Source organism: Phyllopteryx taeniolatus, chromosome 19, assembly GCF_024500385.1.
Source record: "Phyllopteryx taeniolatus isolate TA_2022b chromosome 19, UOR_Ptae_1.2, whole genome shotgun sequence".
Lineage (NCBI taxonomy): Eukaryota > Metazoa > Chordata > Actinopteri > Syngnathiformes > Syngnathidae > Phyllopteryx > Phyllopteryx taeniolatus.
Genome location: NC_084520.1, coordinates 16,743,916 through 16,756,683, shown reverse-complemented (window position 1 = coordinate 16,756,683; position 12,768 = coordinate 16,743,916). Strand labels below are relative to the sequence as shown.

General features: G+C 44.2%; 1 protein-coding gene across 7 annotated transcripts in view; it reads right to left on the bottom strand.

Moving 5' to 3' along the window:
- The window catches only part of LOC133469753 (C-terminal-binding protein 2), a 68,902-nt gene that overhangs the window by 20,237 nt on the left and 35,897 nt on the right, over positions 1-12,768 (bottom strand). For 4 of the 7 annotated variants that reach the window (XR_009785778.1, XR_009785779.1, XM_061757232.1 and 1 more), the window contains exon 1: positions 7,807-9,631. The exons of 2 other annotated variants lie outside the window; for them this stretch is intronic. Coding sequence is in view for 3 of the 5 variants with exons in the window: in XM_061757232.1 (XP_061613216.1) it covers positions 7,807-9,616 (1,810 nt within the window). In the remaining 2 variants the exon portion in view is untranslated. Of the gene's footprint in view, positions 1-5,709; positions 5,814-7,806; positions 9,632-12,768 lie in introns of those variants that run through there. One more of the 7 variants, XM_061757235.1, reaches the window with a different exon arrangement.

The window sequence follows — 12,768 nt, the reverse complement described above, 5'->3', positions numbered from 1 at the left end:
CTTTTCTTGAAGAAAATAGGAATTCACTAATTTTTGATGTGAAAATTAAAACCATTACTTGAAAAAATATGCTACAATTTTGTTCTTGACAAAAAGCCTTTTTTCCTAAAAGAAATGACAAATTTAACAATTCTCATAAAATTTGTCTTTTTCTTAATTTTTCCTTTTTTGTTAAATAATTTGCATGTGATGACATTTTTTCCATGAAAAACCTTTTCTTTGATGAAAAAATTGAATTATATTCTTACATTACATTTTTAAAAAAAAGACTTTCAAAAAAAAAAAAAAAGGAATTTTCATCTCAACAAGTCTCAAATATATAAAAGCTTAGGACTCCCCCCCAAAATATGATGCTTCTTCCGTTTTTTATTTATTTATGAAGCCACACTTTTATTAGCATGTAGTTGTGATGGATGCCAGTACAAAGTAGCTGAGCGCAAACCCCCACCACCCTCAGCAAATCGCTGGTGGTTGGGGCTAATGGTGGCCAGATGGGGAAATTCTGACATGTCGCCCAAGCGTACGTTTACTGTAAATTCCCGCCGTCCGCCCTTTCTTGGAAATAAATCCAGCCGTATGCTTTGAGGACGTCAACAAGTCTCTCCACCGTGCCCGTCATCCATTTGTTGTGATCCTGAGCCGAATCAGCTGAGGCATCGGCAAATTGTCCGAGTCTTGTTTTAGTACCCCGTGCAAGGATTTTCCCGTGGGGAGCGCGTCCTATTCTTTAACCTTGGCTAATTATACTGTAAGCGCCCTTTTTTTTGCAACCGCCCAAAGTTGGCAGGCGAAGCGCAGGGCCTGCTTAAATCCGCTTAAGGCACTTAAAGAGATTTGAAGAAAGCAAGTGCGAGAGGACGACCGGCTCTTCGGCGGCCTACACCGAGACCTGACCTGGTTTCTCATTTATTTCCTGGTATTTACACAGGAGGCCAAGGGGTCTTATCCAGTGTGAGGCACCTGCTGCCGCCCGCCGCTGCCGCCCCCGCCCGCACCCCTAACACCGCCACCTCCGCAGAGGTCCAGATAACAAGCCTGAGTCAACAGGGCCGCTTTGCTTTCTCATCAAACCAACCAATGAGGGACCAAGGAGGAAAACAGTACAGAAAAGACCAACACAAACTACTGATTAAAATGACTACAGTGAACAAAACGTATTTACTTAGAGCTTATTTTCTGGGAAGAAAATACGATTTTATCCTCACCATGTTATGAATTTCTTCTCGGAAATCACCTCCCAAATCACTTTACTTTAACATCATAGATTACTACTTTTTTTCCTTGCAAAAAAATACAACTTTATTCTCATGAGATTATGATTTTTTTTATCCCCCCCCCCAGAAAAATATCACATTATGTGTTTTTAAAAAAGCATAATTTTATTCTCAATATATTAGATTCTGTTGCTCAAGAAAAATCGGTCCTTTTTTTCCCCCACTTAATTCTTAAAAGATTAGGACTTTTAATTGGAAAAAAATTCAACTACATTTTTTTGAACAAAACACAAAGTATGACTGTATTCTCATAAGGTTGTAAGTTTTGTTCTTAAAAATATATACTTTTTTTCTCACAAAATAATCAGAATATATGTATGTTCTATATGAAAAAAAATACATTACAAAGATGTTTATTGTTTCGGGGAGACTGGAAGAGATGAATGGCATTTCCATTCCATTCCGTCAAATGGCCAACCCCCCTCCCCTGTGGCCTCGGGATGCACTCATAAAGTGCTTTCAAAATCTCTCGAGCTCATAAACTAAAACAATATTTTCCCCCAACAATCGCGGAAGTTGCGGAAACAGGAGCCATGGGGGACACGCCCGCCCCCGCCACTGCGTCCACGTCGTACTGTCGGCTGCAGGTGGCCTCCAGATGTGGGGACTGTGAGGAAGGGGGTCACTCTGGCACCCTTTTAGGACCCAAGGCCCTCCTTTGCAGTGACAGGAGCCATCTGGCCAGGCAGACGTGTGGCCCCCCGATTACACCAGCAAATAAAACGCACACATACATGCCCACAATGCGTCCCGTCACCCCCGCCCTCCCTATGCTGTCACACGGCTATTAAACCGGGGAAACCGCCGCCCAGCTGTGCTCCAGCAGGATTTGAATATGATCTCCTAAAAGGCGTCCATCTCGACAGATGATATTTCACACGTCTTCCCATCTAAAATATTATGCAGCTGCAGTTTTTGGGTCACACAACATGGCTCCCGAGACACCTGACACCCGCGTGCGTGGTCGTCACGTCCTCTCGCGTATCCAAAAGTGCAATCATCCCAAAGATAGTGAGAATTCCTAAGAAAATACTGGCAGCCCCTGTCGCCGTTCTTTGGACGTTTAGCAATTAATGCAAAGGTCCTTCTGGAGATTTTCCTCGTAATAACACTACATAAAAATCTTTAAAAAAAAAAAAAAAAAAAAAACTTTTCCTCAAAAAATAGATTTTTCTTGAAAAATACACTTTTCTTCTGAAAGAAAAGACAACAAAAAATATTGAATTTTTTTTCTTGAAAACATGCACCTTTTTTTAGCTTTATTTTTGTTTCGATAAAAAGGGAGTATTCTCATAAGAGTACAAATTTGTTCTCTAAAAATTATATGTATACTTAAAAAAGAGGACTTTTTTTCTCGAGATTCGCCATTTTATTCTTTTTTAAAGCACATGTTAGTCTTATGACATTACAACATTTTATCCCGAAAAAAATACTACCTTTTTGGGAGAAAATATTTTTTCTTTATAAAAATGGGATTCTTGTAAAATTCCAATCTTTTTGTTTGGAAAAAATAGACGAGATTTGCCTCCCGTCCCCCTAAAAATCAGACTAAGTCTCATAAAATAGACTTTTTCCTTGAAAAAAATACAACTTGATTGCTGAAAAATACAATAAAATTCTGATTCTGGTGTGCTCGTCGTTGATATAATGATCAGGTTGATACGAGATGATAACATTTCACACGGGACCTGCTCTGAGAGTCCCCTGCTGTGTTTGATGGCGACGTGTAGCATTGATTTTCCTGCAGATCAAACCGCGGGACATAAAAAGACAAAGGTAAAATAAGGGGGAGGGGGCTACGACAAGGGCCGCGCAACCAGGAAGTAGTACGGCGCGTCAAAACTACCCAGCTAGTGGCTCGTTGTTTTCCCCCAAAAAGATGACAGCGCTACTGTTTTTTTCCCTTTCATCTGCAGCTTTTCATCTTCCTCTCCATTTCCCCCACCCCCACTCGCTGGCCAGGGGACAAAGGTAAATATGTGTACCAGGTAAAGCGATCGGTAGATCTTTGAAACAGCCCGGCAGTCAGATACGCCACGCTTTACACTTTTTTTTTCTTCTATTAATTCACACGGAGAGAAAGAGAGCGGGGTTGTGAATAAAACACACAAGGTTGGCCAACACTTCAGAGAGGATATTCAATATCCATGAGCTTTTTCATTTCACACTGATGAATAATTCAGGGTGACCTGCCCACAACTGAGTGTAAGAAAGGAAGAAAGAGAGCGAGGGGGAGGGAGAGACACTCCAAAAAAAAAGGAAAAAGGATGGAGGAGGTGTGCAGAGGTGGTTGTCTGTTTTTGCAGCTGTTGCCATTTGACAAGCACAGCGATAATGTGAAATGGCGGCAGATAATTGGGGAGGGAGAGCATGTTGCGGCACTGCAACGTTACGTTAAGAATTGATCGTTAAGGATTTCTGTGCCTATTTGTAGAAACCTGGGGCAAAATTTAACGCCGGGCTGGCTATCCCTGTGAAGAAAGTTCTAAATACAGGATACATGTTTGAAGACACGCGCGCAAAGACTGAGAAATATGTAGAACTCAACTGTGGAGTTATAATGTTAAATGGTTTTTCACCACTTAAGTTTTCCTGATTTTTGAGGCGTGGCTAAAACAGGCCCCAGTGACGCCATTGGGCCCCCTCTCGCTAATTATCTAAAAACTTGAGCGCCTTCGTTCACAACAGTGGTTATCCAGCGCAATTGCGGCACGCAGATAGTGAGCTCGCTATGCCCCCACTCTGAAAATGCATCTTCCGTTCGGATAGTGCGCCGACACTTTATAGAGCGCTTCGTTGTCAGTCGCGAGTGTGCGGACATCGGAGCGGAGAGAAAATCGGGACTTGGTAGATTGTTTTTGCAATTCACAAAAATGACACAAAAATCCCCAAATATTAGAAGGAAAAATACGCAAATATTTCGAAATATATTTGATTAAATATACCCAAATACCGGATAAAAAACACAAATATCCAATGAAAAATACAAAATTAAAATGACATGAAAAATTCAGTAATATTATGAAAAATCTGCATTTTTTTGGTGACAATTCTAAAATCTCAATTTTTGGACAAGTTGTGACCCAGCACAGAGGTCAGCTGCCACCAAGCACACACAGCAACACAACTACTAAACTGTCACAAGCAGGGGTAGTAAAGCTGTTCCTCATTTGCTGAGCAGGGTTGGCCAGCATCGCCAAAGTCGTTAATCCCCCTGCGAACAGAGCAATGCTCCGGGGGAGGGATCCATCGTAAAAGGCTTGTTTTTTGTGTAATGTGACAATCTGTGGCGCAACCTGCTATCAAGGCCGTATTTCTATGCCAATCAAGAAAAAGGGGGCAAGTAGCGCGGGGGTTGTGCAACATTTGCCAACTTTTGAAATATGGTGTTGGTGATCGGATGTCATTTACAGTATACAGAAGATTGAGGGGGAGCCTTCGGCCCAACACAAAAAGACGCCTCCACACTGGGATTCAGACACGTCTCCGAAATTGAAGACTCTGGGATCTTCAGGGAAGCGTAAATATTGAACAGGCTTAACGTTTATGATTATGGGCCTCAACTGCTTTCCGAGCAGGGAGTTTCGGGAAAGCCCTGTTAACACACCCCGTACATAAGGATAATTGCTCAGGATAATTTTCCAGCGACATTGCTGTCTTTCATCACAAAGGAAGCAAAATGTTTTGATTTGGCTCGATTGTGGGTATGCGTGCAACCCGCTTTACAAGATGCTTGAAGTCAGCAGTCAAAGCCAACGTTTTGCCGAAGCGCAACACAAGACACATAGGGAAGAGAGGAGGTTTAAGGTCCCGTTCCCTGACGTCCTGCCCTCAGCTTGGACACAAACACTTCCCTGCTGCTGCTGCGAAAAAGAACGTGACATTTGGTTGTTCCCGAGTATCCGTGTGCAAGAGAATCTATTTTATGGAGAACTCGTATACAAAGAGTTGACCACCCTTCAAGTGTGAAATGACACGACCTGCCAAATCTTTTGGGAAGGGAACATGCAAACTCCACACAGGAAGGCCGGAGCCCGGATTTGAACCCCTGAACTCAGAACTGTGAGGCAGACCACCCCCATCCCCCGGTACTTTTACGCTGGGTTACGTAACGGTCACAGGCAACGTTGACGGATTCCAGACATTTTTTTTCCCTTAAAGGATCTGCCATGTTTTGACAAATGTCCCAGGAAGTTCTGAATAAAACACCTGGGCGCGATGTCAAAAAGTCGTCGGTTGATAGTTCCCTTATGGCTACAAGGCACAAACGTTCCCGCCTCCCAAACACACCACGCACATCCGCAAATACTCCAGCTAAAAAAAGATCCTCAACGGATTATCTCATCAAGGAAACCACGTGACGACACGCCATTCACCTTCTCCGTTAAGCCAATTAAATGTTTAGCTGACGTCACGTGACGTGGAAGCTACCCACCTGCGCCGCTGCTCTGCGGGACGCCGCCGACGGACAACTCCATGGCCAAGGCGCGCTTCTCGCTACTTTGGATGGGAAGAAGGGAACTGTTGCGACTAAGCTGGACTCAAGCGTTTAATGCCATTATTAACGCGGCTTAGCCAACCAAGACAGCGCGCCGGCGGAGAACCCTCCCACCACCCCATACTTTATATAGCTGTACAATCTCAACTTTCATAAAAACCCTGTAAAGCGAATTCCGAGATTTGTCCGTACTGGTGAAAATGTGCAAAGACTGAGACATATGTAGCACTCAACTGTGGAGATACAGTAGCTATGCCTACACCCCGAAAATGCATATTCCCATTGTACAGACCGCTGGCATGACAGCTTTAGAGCGCCTCGTTGTCAGCCGTGAGTGCGTGTGTGCCACAGAGAAAAGGCAGAAGAACAAGGGGGAAAAATTTGGAACTTTATCCCCCTATTCAAACACACACTAAAGTGAGCAGGCGGTTTGGTTTGCGGTTATCGTGTTCATTATCGTGCAGAACAGCTTGCTTACAGACACATTTTCAGAAAAGGGCAGAGAAACAAAGCTTTACTGGGTTGTTTAATTTCACACTTGATGGGTGAGCAATTACTCCAGAGATGCAACAATTTGTATACAAGCCATTAAAAAGGCAATTTTCCATAATATGTTCCCTTTAAAATGTCCTAAATTTTGACATTAGTGTATCCCGTAGACCTCCACGACGTGTCGTTGTGTGTGGGAGGGATGCTAACGAGTAATGGAAGGTCTCCCGAATTAATCAATCATTGAGAAAGGAATTATACGTCGCGGCTCTTCAATACGCAAGTTTGAACATAAAGGGAAAAAAAGAGGCATGGCGAGAGGCTCCTCACCAGTTGACAAGAAAAAAGAAATCCTTCGAGAAGTAAATGGTGACAAAAAGGTAATTATTTGCGCTCAATTTTCTCTGGTTCCGAGCAGGAAAAAAATAGCAATGTCCCCTTTTCCCCCTACTTCCCTTAAATGTGAAGATTACCTACCTTCTGATTGCCACCAGAGCCAGGGTTGCCTGGCAACACGCAATTAACAAGTAGGCTTTCTGATCGTCTGTGTGCGAGGCCTGGTCGTTATTAGATGAAGTTACTGAAGCAACAAATATCGGCGTCATGCAAATTAGTTTGTTGTGCTGCAAGGGTAGCATAACAAAAAAATACTATGACCTTGGGAAGAAGCAATTCAGTCCACCTGGATTTCTTCAACAACACATGGAGGAAAGCCCTTTCATCAAAGTTATTCATTTATAACTCGTTCAGAAGCCCAGGGAACCATTAGAGTGTACTTTATCAGCTGAAAAGAAGAAGGTTAAAAAAACAGACTTAAAATAAGATTTTCATATAACCCTCATCGCTGTTTAACATAGTTGAAAAATGTTGGAAGAACTCTTGACAAAGACAACTTTCGGTCTTGCCTTTCACAACCAAAGCATGCAATTTCTTTCATGGTCATCGCTCCATACATCATAGGGAATAGATTATGTTCAATAGAAAAGCCTTTGGAATGTTTTTGTAAGTCAATAAAAGCAAAACAAATGTGCATTTAATAACTTTCAAGAAGAAGATACGTCAGTTGCGTGATTACTGTGAGAAGTATGTCGACTGAAATAAATGAATATTTAAGATGCACTGCAAACAGACAGCAAGGTGTCTCTAAAAACCGATTCCTATAATAGCCTATACACCGGCCTATCCTATTAGACTAATTGGATTACTGGCAGTTAAGCAGCTGATTAGGAGAGAGTGCAGAGTAAAATAACAGGGACGCTGATATTTACCAACAGAAAAAGGATGCTGGATGCCTGATTTTGTTTTATATTTAGTCTATGGAAAACTAGACTACCAAAATAAGACTCAAGGTGAATTCTCAACATGAAAAAACTAAAGATTGCTCATGAGACGCATTTCAGCTTTGTGAAACATAATACAAATGTTGTAATATGTGTAGTAATAGGCCCAGGATTCCGCTCATTTTCATTTGTCATAAAGTTACTGACGACAGTAACTCTGATCTGCCGAACTACAGGTGACAGAGAAATGAGAGGTTAACGTTACTTGTGTCAGGTGTGGTGGTCATGGTTGAGACAATGACAGGTGGACCGGTGCGGCGTCCGACCAACTTGGTGTTGTTAAGGTTTTGCGCTCGGAGAGCTGTGGAGGAAGCGGCTGCAACAACGTTACTCTCTGGAGCGGCGTTGATCCCTTTCCGGAGGAGTTGCGGACTGTGAAGAGGGCTCAGAGCCGCTACCGGCGACGCCGGGGGAAGGTTGGGGGCTCTTTTCATCAGCTCCATGGGGGAATAAGAGCCTGAGAAGGTTTTGGGTGCAGCTCCAGGGGTTCCTGGGGCGGGTAGGGGCTGTTGGCCAAGAGCAGACATGGCGAGGCCAGTGTGGGCGTTGTACATGGAGAAGGGTCTTCCCTGGTTTACAGCATTGCTATATCCTCCGGGGCTGATTGGTAAAGCTCCAGTTGCCAGGGGGCGCGGTGCTGGATAAGTGGTGGTCTCTAAAAGGTGTTGTGACGGTGCGCTGTTGGGTCTTCTCCCGAGAAACTCTCCCAATCTGGGGGACACCGTCTGGATAGTGGTGGGGGGTTGCTGCATCAGTCCAGGATCCATAGTCAAACCTTGGGGCTGCACGTAATAGTCGTTGCGGTGGCTGAAGCTGTTGGATCGGGTACGTGGTGCAGTCCCACCAGTCTTGTAACCGAGCACAATGCGGGAAAGAACGCGGGCCTGGGCCAAATTCGGGGCCACTGAGCGGACGTCGTGGTCCTCCATCATCGAAAGCATGGAGAAGGAATCAAAGCCATGTTGCAGCAGGAGAGTGATGGTACTCTCAGCCAAACCTTCACCTCGTAAAAATGCTAAAAAGGCAGAATCTGCCATCTTCCTGGGGTCTGCAGCGCTAGGATGGTGAGGAGAAAAACCAGAGGACATTCCTGCTGTGGCAGCCATCGAGGCAGTGCTGGGATCATAGTTTGGGTCATAAGGAAGTCCCTGGGAGGCTACAGGTCCGTAAACACGAGGGAGAGTGCCGTCCATTCCCTGAGAAGCCGGATCCACCGCGGAACCGGTGGAAGCCGACTGATGGAGCTCCCGGGACAAGCTGCTGAAATCGTTTAACGGTTGTTGAGCAGAGACAGACGACTGCTCGGCGGCGTAATTGGGAAGATGGCGCTGTGGTCCGTAGACTGCAGGTGAAGGAGAGCTGCCGGCAATACGCTGAGCGTCCAAGATAATCTTAGATCCCAAAGTTTCCCTGTACAAACGGCTCAGCTCATGAACAGGAAGGGGAGGAGGTGGCGGGGGAGGAGGCAGTGGGGGTGGGGACACGGGGATAGGTGTAGAATCAGAGGCCTGCACAGAAGGTGTGGCTCTCGCTTGCGCTTGATCCCATGAAGGCCTCAACCCCCTCGCTCCGTACCCGTAATGCGAAGCTGATTTCGTGAGCAGGTGATAGTTATCTCTATAAAACCCAGACTCTTCGGGTGGCTGACCAGTTGGGGTGGCTTGAAAATAACCATGAAGCGGGGCAGCACTCCGGCTTGACATGGCTTGCTTTTGGTAAAGGCTGTCGCCGAGATCCGGCTGAGAGGTCTGCCTCATGAGATGCTGCTGCTCCGGTTGGTGGACCTGATCACGCGGCGAAGAACCAGGGACCGGGACCTGCCTCTTAAGATCCAGGTGTTGCGGAAAGCAACTTCCAGTTTCACCTCTGCTTAGCCCCAACGAATTCCTCGGGTCGGGAACGGTCCCACAGTAGAGACAACGACTCACGGCCCCGTCTCTCTGGCCCTGAGACCAATATGTACCCCCGTGGGCCGCAGAACCACTGAAAGGCGACCGCTCGCTTAGGTTAGGCATGAGGGAAGATAAAATGGACCGCTATAGGAGAGGAAAAATAGACAAGTGTTGTATTTCAACTCTCCAATTACACCTGTGCCTATCAAAAAGGGAGGAGCGAAGAGGTGAAACGCTACCCTCACCTGATCTGCAGCTGTAGGTCCCCACCTTATCCTCATTCTTACGTCTATGCTATCATGTGACTCTTGAATCAATAATTCAGCCCCAGAAACATTAGAACTTCATACAACATACAATTTTGGGGGAAGGTGCAACTCCACTTCAGCAGGGTTAATGCCAGTGCTTGCATTACTTTGAAGACAAAAGCACCCATTGGCAGACGCAGTGATCCAGGGAAGTTGCCACAGTGGGATTAGCAACAAACTAAAACCTGCTTAAATCCTCTACTTGCTATGACATCACGGGACCACATAGTACACACCGCAGACTTCAAAAACGTTTTTGTTAGCCAGATGCCATGTTTAGTGGAATGATTATAGCAAGTGGTGTTACAAGGTGACATGTCAGTTAGTGTGGGTGATAAAACCTTAAAAATAAAATCTTGCGGCTTCTTTTCACAAACATCCAAGTCCAGGGTGTACCCTCGCTATCGCTCAAAGTCAGCTGGGATAGGCTCCAGCTCAACCAAGACACTAATAAGGAAATGATAGAAAAGGTATAGAAAATATAGAAAGTGGATGAACGCGGGACGTTTGAAGAGGTGAACTCTGTAAAGGAGATATTGCGAGCAAGAGAAGCAGCGGCGAGTGCTGCCATTGGTGATAAACTTGTGTTTAAACAGAGGAGAAAAGAGTGGCAGGAGAAGAAAGGCTAGCGCTGATAAAGATGTTGGGGGAAAACAGCTGATAAAGTAGAGCGCGGACAAGCTTTGACTTTCTCACCTTCAAAACAGACAACTTGGGGATTGGATTGGACAGCGCCGGACTCTGATCACTCTATCATGAGAACTGTTTCTATTTTGTACGTCGTTTCTCCGTAATAAAACAGAAGAGTCTTGAGGGGCATTGTCTGGATGCTTCAGAGGCCAGAGATAAGCTAAATGTATTGAGTGACAGGGACCACTGTTCAGGTTCTTTTCAGGGTGTCGTGATGCAACAACTGATAAGGTAGAGAACCTGATTCGCTATCATTTCGTTTCACGTCACCATCACCAGGAACTTGTGGTGTCCACCACACACATGGGAACAGGTTTACCATTTAGGACTGTCAGCACCCGACCCCACATGACAGGATAAATCGCTCAGGATCATCTTTGAGAGACATTTAATAATCGGGCCTTTGCTGACTTCAATCGTAAGGGGGGGGGGGGGGGGGGGGGGAACATGCTGTGCTGTACACGTCTGTACCTCACTTGAGATGACTTACTTTCCTGTAAGCGACTGACTGGAACAAATTGGGAGGCGATAACCTCGGTCATAAACAAAGTTGCATTGTCCTAAAACCCGTTTCTGGCTATCTTCTCAGGTACTCTGAGCTATAAAACACCGTAATAAACTCTGGGTTGTATCAATCTTAGCCATCACTCACAATAACACCGTCTAATAAGCCGCTTTCCACAGTCTTGTGTCATTCACATTCCCCCGCTCCCTGACAAAGCAATAACCGTACGATCTCGTGTATGCGGCAGGCCGAGGGCTGCTAAAACCACAACCCAGATATCATGTCAAGTGATTCATTTCCCACAGTTCATTGGCAAGAAGCAGCCAGTTGCCAAATTTCTCTTGTATGCCTCTCGTGAGGACTGCTCCATAATTAAGTGAGCATGCTATATTACACTCGTGCAACAGGGACTCGCATGAATAATACAAGAAAAAGAAAGAGTCCAAGTCTGCTATTTGGTGCCAATACTACAAAAGCTCTCAGTACAATGTGGTGAACAGACGTCCAGCTGCAGTCGTGCCTTTGGAGCAATCTGGCCATCTTTCTAGGGCACAGGATGCTAACGGCGGGAATTGACGGGCAGGCAAACAGAGATAGCGGCAGAATGATTTAGGTAGCTGCCGCTTTACAACTGCTGAGCCATTAAACTTTCATGGCGACTTCATGAATTAAAGCATGACTGTGGGGAACGAGAAATGTCTATTCAATTACCGTGATTGTGCAGTACGTTATAGCGCTAATAAGCCTCTGGGCCCTTTTGGTTTCAAAGTATGGAGGGTAACCTTGTCAAGAGTTTTGTATTTTCTTGTAATATTTTTTTTCTTGAAATATTTTTCTCTATATTATGGTCTTTTCTATCTATTATTTTCAAATATATTTGTATTTTCCTGTACTATAAATATTTTTCTCTAGTATTTTTCCTCATTATTTTTGTATTTTTCTGTTATTATTGTTGTATATTTATTGTCATATTTTTCTATTGTCTTCTAATACTTTTGTTGAATATTTACATATTTTCTTTCAAATATATTTTTGTCTAGTATTTTTTTACATTATTACATTTTTCTTGTCCAATATTTTAATTTTCTCTATCATTGTTGTATTTTTCTGTAATAGGGAGTATTTTTTTTTATATTTTTAGATTTTGTATCAAATCTTTCGCATTATTTTCAATTTTTGTGTGTCATATTTTAAATTTGTCTTATATGCAAAATTGTGACCTATAACCTGTAAAACTCAATTTATTTTTTTATTTCATCTTTTTGAGAGGTGATGTAAAAAATAAGAAAATGAGATAATAATGTGGGGTTGCACAAGTATGGACACCCTCTAAACTCAAGTGGGAGTTAGCATCTACCACCATTTCAACTGCTTCTGATTAGCCACAAAAAAAAGCTCAACTGTTCTAGTAGGCTTTTCCTGACATTTGTTTTCCTTTCTAGCATTCTTCCCCCTCTAAAAAAAGGTTTCATTTTGTTTTTCAATTGAGTTCTACAGGTTATAGGTCGTATTCATGTGGCAAAAAGTTTTGAAATTGTTTAAATTTATTGGGTTTTTTTTCACAAAGCAAAAGCCTGGCATTTGAACAGGGCTGTGTAGACTTTTGACCAATAACGGTATTTGCCTTCCATCTCAATTTGTTCGTTATCGGGCCTGCGGGCCATACTGCAGCACAGATGGGGCGGACAGAAGGGGAGCGGCGACGGCCCACGTGCTTTCTGGAGAGACGGGGGGGGGGGGGGGGGGGGGGGGGGGGGGTGCGTGGCTGAGCC